The following is an 11,804-nucleotide window of genomic DNA, read 5'->3' as shown; positions in this document are numbered from 1 at the left end:
CATATTTTATTTACCCTAATTGAGATGCCTATTTGCGCGTTCCCAACCAATGACACTTTTGCGTTTTAAAAAAAAAAAAAAACAAGTTTATGGCTCCCCCCCCCTTTGGAGAAACAAAACTGGGAAGCAGTTAGCCAAGCGCAAGTCGCCTGTGATGAGAAATCGAGGGAAAAAAAGCAAAAAAATAATAGCAGCGAATTAGCAGCGAATTAGCAGCGTAACAGCAGGTAACAGCAGCTAATCGCAGCGAATAGCAAAGTAGGCGAGCCTCAAATGAATTCCCCCCCCAGCTTTGCCTTCCCGCCGCGTATTAAAAATGAGTATGTACTTCTTCTTGCTGTTCGAAAGCGTGGTACTGCTGATCAATAGCGTTTTAATCATAAATGAAAAGAAGCTAAAAAAATATAAAAAAATCGACATAAGCCTGAACAGCAATGACATTTTTGATAACATTAAGTTGTTATTCTACACGATAAGAATATATTTTAAAATTCCGTTGATCTTCCTCAATTTGTTATGTATTGTCATTGAAATTTTATTTGGATAATTTCCGCGCGGAGATGCACGGTTTATGTATGTGTACACAGCGGAAGCGTTTGTTTGGAGTGAGCGGCTTCTGCCCTCCCCTTGCTTACATCTCCACGCAGTTACTACTTTAAGTGTAAATTATGCGTGCGTGTAGAACTCCCCTTAAACAGTTACATCGCCCGAAGTGCGTCCCCCCAGTCCGCGAGTCACACCCCTCTGTGTAAATGGGAATCCGCGTGTGCACCTCCCAACGCGTGTGTCCATGCGCGCGTCCCTAACTGAGCACACTGTTCCTATTTTTCCCACTGTGTGTGTGTGTGCATGTGTGCCGTTTTGCGAGAACCAAACTGCAGTGCCCCCTCGGTGAGCAGCCCCCGTGGATATGGTCCCTCCTAACCCATCGGAAGAGTTACTACGAAAAAGGCGTCTTTTTCAGCGGTGCACCTGTGCTGAAGTATACCCATAGGGGATCGCCGCGCGTGAACCGCAAACTGAAGAGCGCAGCATTCGAGATACTATTGCTGCACCCCTGCGCTTCCCTCTCCCCACCCGCGTAAAATATGACATCCACCTATATAACGGAAATTAGGAAGAAGCAGAGGGACTATCTAAGTTGCCTATTCAGCAAGTTTGAAAAGTATTCCAATGAGAAGGTGCTAACAAATTTGATAAACAAATCGTTAAATGAAATTGCGCTGTACCCCTTCCAAGATGTTAGCGACAACGAAGTTATAGATGATGTGAATGAGTACATCAACGAGCTAACAATTAATGCTGAATATAAGAGGAAAAAAATATTCAAACATTTATGCGAGATTTTTCTAAATGATAATTTTTATGTGTATGATAAAAAGGACAGATACGAATTGAAGTTCGTCATTTTAAAATTATTATTTCTGATTGGAGAAAGCAAAACGAGTGAGGGCACACAACACATTGACCATCTGTATGGTAAGTACTTTCACAAGAAAGAAGCAGAAGAAGTGGCCCCCCCGCTGAACATAAATGAGCAAAATGCCCTCAATGACATACACAGCTTCAACCTTCAAGAGGAGACCAAATATCTTAAGGAGCTATACGACACGGACGATGAGATTACGAGATTGTCATCCCTCTCTGGGGAAGGGGACATACAAATTGACGACCCTCAAAAGGAGGAGTCCCTACAGTATGGCCACCCAAGCGATGTGTACAACCAGCTAGCTAATTATCAGGAACAACCAAGCGGCTATAGCGGTGCAGATCCCAGTAGCAGCCACTTTCACGAGGCGCAGTACACCCAATATGTAGACAGCTATATGAAAAACAAAAATGATTTAACATATGAAAATGTCGTCAAAAAGATATCGCAGTGTGTTTATGAATATCCCCATTATGAAGATCTGGGGGGTCGGTGGAGACGCCGTGAGAGGACCTCCCTCCAGAGTAGCCAATCTGTCGGTTGCCTTGACAATGTGTCGTCGTACGATCATGAGGGGGAGCATGCGTATAATGTTAATGTAGGTACGAAAGCGGGAAGACGTCACCCACATCGCCGGATAAGCACTCGGAGCTCTAGCACCACATCCGATGAGGACATACTTGCTACTTTAAAAATGAGGAAAAACAAAAGCAAAGGTGCTTCCCTCCCACGCAGACCAAGAGAACAGTACTTTTTTAGTAACATAAATCTTTTCGATGAGGAACATCATGAGAGTGAAGGGAACGACGCGAGCATTATATACGAGACGGAGATCTACAATTTGCACAACGTGTTTGTCAGTGATACGGGCCAGGAGAGGCACGAAGAGGCACCTGGAGAAATAATCGGTAGGAAAGGACACCCAGGTGGAAACGCCCTGGATGATAATTCATCGGGGTGTAGGTACACACAGTGGAGGGGTCCTTCCCGTTATGCGCACAGATCGAATGAGGGGGAAGCCCCACAAACGGATGGTCTACAAAATGAGTGCAACATCGTCCTTGCCGATAAGGGGAATATTATAAAGGCGGGAACAGCCACTAGGGGAAGGAAAAATAAAAGGAAAGGCACATTCTACGTAAGCGAGATTTTTATCATAAAAGAAATTTTGATGATGCTGTCCCTAAATTGCCCCATAAAATTTAAGGAGGACTTTTTTACGAACTTTTCCGATTTTTTATTTAACCACGTAATGGACAAGAACAAAATAAAAGAGGATTTTTTATTCTACATAAATATAGAAAGACGTGAAAAAGGAGAGGGAAGTCCCCCACATGCAGGCGTAACGCAATACCGAGCAGTCATCAGCCAAATGATGAATGTCAAACAGTACCACTTAAGAAGAAGGGCGTTTAAAAATTATGTGAAGAAAATAAAAAAAGTTAGTATCAAATTATTTTACCTGAACATTTTTTTTTTTTTGGTGGAAAAATTTCGGTATTTTTTTTTTTTTCTGCCGTACAATTTAAGGGACATTTTTAACCACATTATACACATAAGGGAGCACCTCAGCTGTGGTGACGGGAAAAACAGTTTGTCTCTGCTCTTCGAACAGATGAGTTTGACTGGCAGGAAGGGTAGCACCCAGGGAAGCACCCAGCACAGCACCCAGCGCAGCAGCCATGGCAGCAGCAACGTGTACTACCCGGGCAACTTCCTCCAGTGCTTCATTGACTCGCTAAAATGCATTTACTCCGAATGGATTTGCGTAGTCGAAATTTTGTACAACTATCACATCTTGCTGGTCATGAAGCAGTACAACATTGCGCCCGTGAGGGACGAACAAATTTTGGACTTCCTAAACAGGATGGACCGAATACGCGTGATGGATTACCTGCGGGTGGACCATTTTGTGAATTGGAAGCGCCGCAAAAGGGTGAGGCAGCCACACGGGAAGGCATACACTCCTGGGGAGATAACCCCATTCGAGGAGCTCCACCTGCTTGAGGAAGCCAAAGCAGATGCCTCCTGCCACCCACGTAGAAATAGGTGGGATAGTGCAAAGAGACTACTAGACGAGCAAAAAATTGCCAGCTTCAGATCGCTCAGCCTTATCCACCTGCAGGTTATAATGAGTAAGTACCTTTACGTATGGAACAACCTCTACGATTATGTAGACTTTATGTTGTCCTACCTTCTTTACAACATCGGTGTGGATGATTACACCCATTTTAATGCCCTATACGATAACGCCAAAAAGTTCTGCACTTGCTACGACATGACGGTGCTGTACTGGAGGAACTGCCAAATTGTAAACAACAAATCGCTCGAAAAAATCTTCCGCTTCCTTCTAAATGGGCTCAATGTGTACTACTCGAAACATATAAGCAATTGGATTAAGAAGGGAAAAATTGACGATGCCTTTAATGAATTTTTTGTGTACTCTCAGGACAGGGGGGATGAAGGGCCATTTGCCAATCACATGCTGTTTGTAAAAAAGCAGGGCGAATTTGTCCTGTGCCCAGAGTTTTTTAACTCCTTTGTCTTTTTCTTGATAAGCCTCGGAAATAACATTCGCTTGTATATGAAAATAAGTCACGAGAAGGAGGTAGACTACGTCGATTATTACTTGAAGGGGGGCCAGGAGCCCCGCCGGATGACGCGGCACGCGGGTGGGGATTATCAGGCCGGCCTCGATGAAGTAGGCCTTGCTGACGAGTGCAGCGGGGGGTGCGACGGCGAGTACAGTGATGAGAGTGATGGGCAGCGTGATTGGCAGCGTGGTTGGCAGCGTGACTGGCAGCTTGATGATGAGCGGGCGGACCAGAGCAACGCCGCCGCCCCGCCGCGTTATCGCCCCAAGCGACTGCACAAAAACACCCTCAACTACTACTACAACATCGAGAGTTTGAGGCACGCGCAGAACACCTCCCTAGACATCATCTCGGCCATTTTGACGACGCGCCCAAATGAGGAAAACCTGCTGCCCTACTTTAACAAAACCATTTTGGCCCTAAATGTGTCGTACGATTTGTACATTAAAAAGTTCCTTGAGGAAGAATTCTTTCACCTCTTCCTTCAAAGCAATCGCATTTTTTTAGATAGCCTAATGAAATATTCCTACCTGTTGGAATACTTTTGCTGTTTGCGCAGTTTGGTATTCCTCGAAATTGCTGATTTTATTGCGCCCTTTTTTGAGTTTATTTTTAAGGAGGTATCCATTCCGCTTATCGACGAGAGGAATATGAACACCACGTTTAGGCAGTGCGTTGTGCAGAATGTGAATAGTCCGACGGCTAATGTTGACGGATCCAATTCCTGTGCTTCCTTTTTGCACAAGCGGTTTGTGTTGCTCCATATGAATATTCTCATGCAGAAGAATTCCCACCGTAAGAAAGGGAAAGGGGAAAAGATGTTCGAAATGAAACAGGGGGACGACCCCACGGGTGCAGAGCGAGATGGTCTACACTGCCCTAACGGGGAAGCGCACCCTGGGGAGGAAAAACGCCAAGTTGAGATTACCGCTGAGAATGGAGAAGTCCCAATAAACGTTTCGCCATACGCCTGGAATTGCAGCCATCCAGGGGACCCCCCCCCAGTGGGAAAAGTACCAGCCCAGTTTGCAAAAAAAGGAACAGTGCTGAGCTACCCCTCTGGAAAAGGGCAAAGGAGTGGCAAGTACGAAGAAGCGCAGTGGAAAATCGAACCCTCCATCTGCAAACAGTTGACGCAAAACTTTTACAAAGAAGAAATTATTACGAGCATCTTGAAGAGATTCTACTTCACCTTAAGGGAAAACAAAATGTATAACAACAACATCCGTGTTATAAGCTACCGAAATTTGTTAATAGAGACAAGGGGGAGTGGGTCATCTTTTGTAAGCTTCTTATTTGATTCGAAATGTTTGGAGAAGTACTCGACAATATTTTCCTTCTTTCTTGAAATAAAAAAATCTCTGCATGTACTAAATTTAGTGCACATATTTTATAAGTACCTGAGGACAAAGAAATCTGAGCAGTATGAATGTGTGGAGGTTATTGTCACCTCCTTGTGTCTTTTAAAATATAAAACGTTCTTCTTCCTCAACACGCTGTATACCTACTACCAGTGGATCCTGAGCTTTTCGTGGAATCAATTCATTTCCACTTTGTTAAAGTCAAAGTCGTTGTACCAGATAAAGCATAGTCACCAGCTGTACTTAAATTTTTTAATCGAAACGATGTTAGTACCTATACGCACGAGGCATGACGAGCTGCACAACTTTTACATAAATGATGAACACAGGAAAAATGTCTTGCTTCAGGAATATGAAAGCAAAAAGATTGCTTTTAATCCTCCCAGGGATAAGAACGACCAGGGGGAGACGAAAATGGATTCTTACAATCTGTGGGGTAGCTCCACTGTCGCATTAGAACAGAACAGCAATTGCCATTCTGGGGGGCGCTTCAGCCAAGTGGCCCATAACACAGACAAGTACAGACGTGAAAGGAAACGAAGCGATGGCGCAGGTGCTACAGCATGGGACAACCCCACCGCCAATTCCCTACTTCAAGGCTCCCCCAATAAGCAGTTCCTACTGAATGAATTATTTTCCAATAACCTTCTTAACCTGTTATCCATTCCTTCCCAAATTTACGACATCCTGCTGAAGCTGAGCAAACTCTTCAATGTCAGCTTTGACCTAAATTTTGACAACTCATACGATATGACCTTTCAGAGCGAGCTGGAGATGGAGGATGACGCACAGGATGAAGAGGACGACCCTAATGAGGATGACGAGGAAGAAATAATGAACGTAAAAAAGGGACTCATAAATAGGGCCAAGCACACAGTAACGGAAGGGGGAAAGAGAATGTATCCCAAAAACGGACAGGCAAAAAGTGATGGGAAGAACCCCGCAGATAGAGGCCACATTTTATTTTCCATAAAGAGCTACATAAAAAATCTTGCAGACATTTTTGATATTCACTACTTGGAGTTTGTAATGAAATTAAACGTCATTTCTTTGAATGTCGACCAGAATAGTTTTTTTGGCCCCAATAGGGATTCCAGGCTCTTTAACCACATTTTGAGGCTAGACAAGAGCGTCCTGAGGAAAGTGGCCATTTTGCAGTGCCTGCTGTCTTTCCACTCCTTCAGCGCTGACCCCGCGGATGCCGCGCATAGTTAGCAGCGGTAGTTCCTTCGAGAGGCGGTTGTGGTGGTTGCGATAGCTGCAGCTGCTGCCGCTGCTATGGCGGCGCTTCCTCCACGTTGACTACCATTTGGAAGGCGCGTGCCGGCCTTATTGTCACCCTTTTATTCCCCCCCTCTGCAACATTTTTTTTGTAATTCGGCTGAACACGTTGAGGATTTTTCCCTCCCCCCCATGTGTAATCTACTTCCCAACGTGTCGCCACTCTTTTTTTACGTTTAGAAAAAACAGTCGCATAGCGATAAACCCCTTTTTCAAACGTGCGTGTTCTTAGGACGCACTTGTTAATGTAAATTTCCTTTTAAGCGAACTGTGGGGCGAGGCGCACGCCGGTGTGTATCTCCCGAGGGAGGAGATCCCCCCGAAATGGGTAAATATTTTTACATTTCAGCTGAGGCGCCAAAAAGGAGAGCTAAAAAAATAAGCGCATGAGTAAGTGAAATGGCGTAGCGCAGCAAAGCAGGGTGGGGAAAGACCAGCAAGTGTTGGCATGTTTAGCGGCGTTGGCATGGGTAGCGGCGTTGGCGTGGCTAGCATTGCTAGCAACGTTGGCAGCGCTAGAGGTGCAGCTCGTGTGCCGGCGCAAACATTTCTTGCGGCCCAATTTAGGGCTTCACAAAAGGGGAAACGCCTCCATCTTCCTATTTGATAAACATGTCCAGCATCCTCTTGGTGACGTAGAATCCGCCTAACGGGGTGCAAAAAAGGAGGAGGGCACGCTCATATAGGCGTCCTTTTTTATGAACGCATCGACGTGTCAGCTCTCAGGGGGGATGCCCTTTTCATCGACATGCCACCATGAATAGCACTCCGGTGAGCCATACCCGAAAGATTCACAGCGGACAAGAAGGTGGCTATCATCGACAAGACAGAACTCAGGCTTTTGAAGCCACTGCCGTACTCAATCATGCTTCCGATTATTATAACTCCGGAGAGCTGCAAATGGGGGGCGGTCATAAGGACGTGCATGTGGGAGTGTATCCGTTGGTTTGCACATAAATCGGTATGGCAAAACACACGCATGTATAGTCATCACATCTGCACGTAACGCGCAAATGGCGCCACCGCGGATTTAATGGACCCCCCCACTTACCGCGTTCGTGACGGACATCAGCGGGGTGTGGAGCGAGGGCGTGACGGACCACACGCAGAAGTAGCCAACGATGATGGACAGAGTAAATAAAAACAAATGGTGTAAATCTGACTGGGAAAAAATGGTGCCAGTCAGCAGGGTAACCATAAGTGCGCAAATTAGGGAAGTGTAGAAGAACGGATCTGACTCGATAAACTTCTCAGTTATGCGTGTCCCCGTCGGGTATTTAATCGTTTTTTTGGAGACAAGTTGATTGTCTTCCCTTTGGTCTGTCAAGAACACACTTTCGCTTTTGACCAATTGGTCGACTGATCTTTCAGGTGAGTACAAAACTTTTCCCTCCTTCACAACGACGAGTGATTTCACGATGTCATTATTCGTATCGACTGTGAATTGTAACCCTCCTCCCATTTCTTCGAGCAGATTTATCATATTCATGGAGAACAAGTCAGACGCTTGCAGTGGCATATTCCTTTCGATTTTATCTCTTCCTAAGATGTGAACTCCATTGATGATGATGTTTCTATTTGATTGTGAGCACTCGATATTTCCTCCCCAGTTATTTTGCTTATCTCCAAATTCTGTGGACAAATCCACGGCCACACTTCCCCTCTTCATCAGCTTAATCATTTCTGTGGTTACCAATTTGGGGGACGTTTTTCCAGGCACAGATGCAGAGCAGATTAAAATGTCGCATTTGCTGATGACCCTTTTGAAAATCTTACTTTGTATATTTAAAAAATCTTCGCTCGTTTTTTCTTCATCTTTAGCTGCTTCGTTCTTATCTCCATATTTTGATGATGGTATTTTTATGAATATGCCACCGCAGCTCTTCACTTCCTCCTCGATGGACGCTTTCGAATCATGTGAGTATACAATAGAACCCATGCTCTTCGCGGTTATAATGGCTTGCAACCCTGCCACCCCTGCCCCTATGACGAAAACTTTCGCGGGGTTAATTTTCCCAGCAGCTGTCGTAGACGATTTACTAAACTTTGGCAGCATGAAAAAAGCTTCTATAACGGCTCTATACCCTTGTAAGTTACTCATGGAGCTTCTGAAGTCTATTTTTTGAGCCCGTGTGGATCTAGGCACTTCGTCAATTGCCATATAGGTGATATTATTCTTTTCTTTATTCTGCACAGCGGTTTGAAGAAGCTCTTTATTGATGCTCGGCCATAGGTAACTAATTAGAATCGTATTATTTGGTACTTCCTCTATGAACTTCTCGCTTGGTGGGTCCACCTTCAGTATGATATTGCTCTGCCTGAGGACTTCCTCCTTGGATGTAATTTCAGCTCCGTAGTTAACGTATTCCTCGTCTTCTATCATGATGTTCGTGCCTATTTCTTTCTCCACCAATATTCGGAAGCCCATTTTTTTTAGCTTTGGGACAAACTTGGGGGTCAGGGGCACTATGGACAGGTTGACATCTGCGCTTCGGGTGGCGGCCGACTCAGCTTCCGCGCCTGTGGTGCTTCCCCCTTTCGCGTCATCATTTTGCGCGTCTCTATTTATTGGGTCACCTTTGCTGGCCCCCCCCCTGTCGTCCTTCACCAACCCGATGACCCGCCGCGCCTTGGGGTACTGCTCCGCGAGCGCCCCCAAATCGTCTCTGCTGCCAGGGGAGGAGCCCTCCGAGAGGAAGCACAAAGAGCGCACTTCAGCCTTCTCATCAAGGTGCTCATCCGACAGGGGCACATCTGGGTATTTATGACTAGTGTAGTCACTCAGAACGGTTAAAATTTGATTGGTGGAATGTTTCGCATCGCCGAAAAGCATATAACTGTTGGCAAAGTAGAAGAGCGGATTGTCTATAGCCGAGTACCCTGTGTTTAGACTCCTTTTTAAAATAATCACTTGCTTGCTTTTCCACACCTCGATGACTGGCATTCCGTAAATCTTGCTGGAGGGGTCTAGGGAGGAAGGATTCACAATGTCGTTAGCCCCCACTACCAAAACGATGTCAGCCTTATCGATGGATGAGTTAACTTCATTCATTTCTTTGACAATATTGTAGGGAACATTTGCCTCAGCTAGAAGGACGTTTAAATGTCCTGGCATTCTTCCTGCAACAGGGTGGATGGCAAAATTTACCTGCACATTTCTCGATTTCAGTATGATGCAAATTTCAGCTAGCTCTCTCTGACATTTGCTAACAGCTGTCCCATACCCTGGAACGATGACAACATTTCTTGCGTTGATTAAATTTTCTGCAACGTACTTATGGGTTGTGGAGTTCACCCGTTTATTTGCCTTTGCCTGCTGCACCGACCCTCCACCTAACTCATCATAGTCATCCCACCCGCCTAGGATAATATTGAAAATGTCTCTGTTCATTCCTATGCACATAATGTACGATAAAATAGCTCCTGAAGAACCGATAAGCGATCCAGATATGATTAACAAATTGTTATGGAGGAGAAATCCACTGATGGCTGTAGCGAAGCCAGAGTAAGAATTCAGTGCACTGATGACCACAGGCATATCTGCTGCACCGATTGATGCAACTAAGTGGAAGCCGAGAAATGAATCCACCAGGAAAGAAGCGTAAAGGCAGAACGTTTTCAAATAAATCGATTTCACCTGAACAAAGTAATACCCAACAATGATGATAATTATAATACAAACCAGATTTATAATTTTTTTTATTTTCAAATTTAAAGATTTACTGTCTAGAGTGCCACTTAACTTCCCCGCTGCTACTAGCGACCCGATAAAAGTTATTGCACCGATGAAGGTTCCCAAATATAGTTCAACCAAATGTATGGTGCTCATTTCGTAACTCTCAAAATATTCCGAATGGTATTTAGAAAAGCCAACAAATAATGCTGCCAATCCGACGAAACTATGAAATAGCGCAACCAGCTGAGGCATATGCACCATGCTCACATGGTGGGCAATAAATAATCCTATACTGATGGCTGGTATTACTATGATGAAAAATAATTCATATCTGAACCCAAACCCTACTTGGCTAAAGGTCACCACTATTGCTGCTACTATTCCTATAAACCCTAGTACATTCCCCCTTTTGGAAGTCTTGTGGTTATTCAAGCCAGTCAAACATAGGATGAAACATAGGGCAGAAAATAAATAAACCGCATTTAATAACGACGGAACGAACGAATAAGGTGATAACTCCACTTTGCTACTGTCCCATCCGCCTCCACTTCTTCCTCCATCATACTCTTTATAATTTCCAATGTTGCTCGAAATCGGGGGCATACTAATTTCGGGCAGTTTTATTTGGAAAAAGCTACTGCTGTCTTGGGCCGGTCCGTGCGGGCTCGCCAACTGGTTCCTTAGGTTCGATTTGCAGCTCGCATACTTCGTCGCCAGCGCGACCAGCAGGATGATAATTACCTTCAACGTTGCGCTCATGGTTTTTTCCCGGGTGGCTTGCGAGTGGGGCCCTCCTATTGCTCCACTGTTAGTATGCGGGTGTGCGATTGCCGGTGAGGGTGCTGTCTCTCAGCTTCACCCTGCTACACTCCTCTTTGCCTGCGAATGCGCCGCTTCCCCACCGCGTCTGCACTTATATGGCCACCTTTGCATACAACTAGCGTGCAGTCGAGTCGGGTCCCACACAATTGCAGGCAAAGTTGGACAGAAAGGAAAAAAAAACAAAAAAAACGACAAGCGTGATAAGCGTAACAAGCGTGACAAATGCGACAAAATCTAGCTAAAACGAACAAGTTAAGAACAAAATTTTAAAATCGTATGTTGTGGACAGAAGACAAATAAATCTCATGTGGGAAGCATTTGCTGGTGGACATTTCCGCAACTCCACCAAAGTGTGCGTTAAACTTTACAAAAGTGAAAAATCGGAAAGGAAAACAAACAAAAAAAAAATATAAAAAAAATAAGCAAACAAAATTAAGAAGAAATACGCTTTGCCATTGCCCATTCAGTAGAGTATATTTATAAATACGAAGGAGAAAAAAACACCAACTGTATGATGCAAATGAAGCCACTCGAAGGGCGTCCCGGCGTAAGTTCGATCTTCCACAGGGACATGGTCGTGACATATACAACCTACACATGTGTATAAATGCCCCTACGCGGGTGTGTAACGGGAATTGGCT

The 11,804-nt window shown here is 44.8% G+C and overlaps 2 protein-coding genes across 2 annotated transcripts, besides 5 other annotated features; one reads left to right on the top strand and one right to left on the bottom strand.

The window, feature by feature from the left end:
- Positions 1-235: 235 nt before the first annotated feature.
- Positions 236-293: a microsatellite.
- A 795-nt stretch (positions 294-1,088) lies between these two features.
- Positions 1,089-6,599, top strand: PVX_117810 (hypothetical protein, conserved; the record flags this gene model as incomplete). Its single annotated transcript, XM_001615806.1, has 1 exon — positions 1,089-6,599. The coding sequence occupies one exon, from the start codon at positions 1,089-1,091 to the stop codon at positions 6,597-6,599; it is 5,511 nt and encodes a 1,836-aa protein (XP_001615856.1).
- Positions 1,559-1,590: a microsatellite.
- Positions 2,884-2,937: a microsatellite.
- Positions 5,917-11,552, bottom strand: PVX_117805 (pyridine nucleotide transhydrogenase, putative). The gene is made up of 3 exons (XM_001615805.1): positions 7,717-11,552; positions 7,448-7,559; positions 5,917-7,311 (listed from the first exon to the last, which is right to left on the bottom strand). Exons 1-3 carry the CDS (start codon positions 11,098-11,100, stop codon positions 7,265-7,267), a joined length of 3,543 nt encoding a protein of 1,180 aa, XP_001615855.1. The 5' UTR covers positions 11,101-11,552; the 3' UTR covers positions 5,917-7,264.
- Positions 10,373-10,394: a microsatellite.
- Positions 10,633-10,656: a microsatellite.
- Positions 11,553-11,804: the final 252 nt, after the last annotated feature.

The sequence above is a fragment of the Plasmodium vivax genome, chromosome 12 (assembly GCF_000002415.2).
Source record: "Plasmodium vivax chromosome 12, whole genome shotgun sequence".
Classification (NCBI taxonomy): Eukaryota; Apicomplexa; class Aconoidasida; order Haemosporida; family Plasmodiidae; genus Plasmodium; species Plasmodium vivax.
The sequence above is the reverse complement of the archived record's forward strand: the minus strand, read 5'-3'. Positions and strand labels throughout refer to the sequence as shown.

Coding starts and splice junctions, on each gene's coding strand:
- PVX_117805 (XM_001615805.1), bottom strand. CDS start 11,100: ATGAGCGCAACGTTGAAGGTAATTATCATCCTGCTGGTCGCGCTGGCG. Junction 7,560..7,716: donor TGATGTCCGTCACGAACGCG/GTAAGTGGGGGG, acceptor CCCCATTTGCAG/CTCTCCGGAGTTATAATAAT. Junction 7,312..7,447: donor GTCCGCTGTGAATCTTTCGG/GTATGGCTCACC, acceptor GCACCCCGTTAG/GCGGATTCTACGTCACCAAG.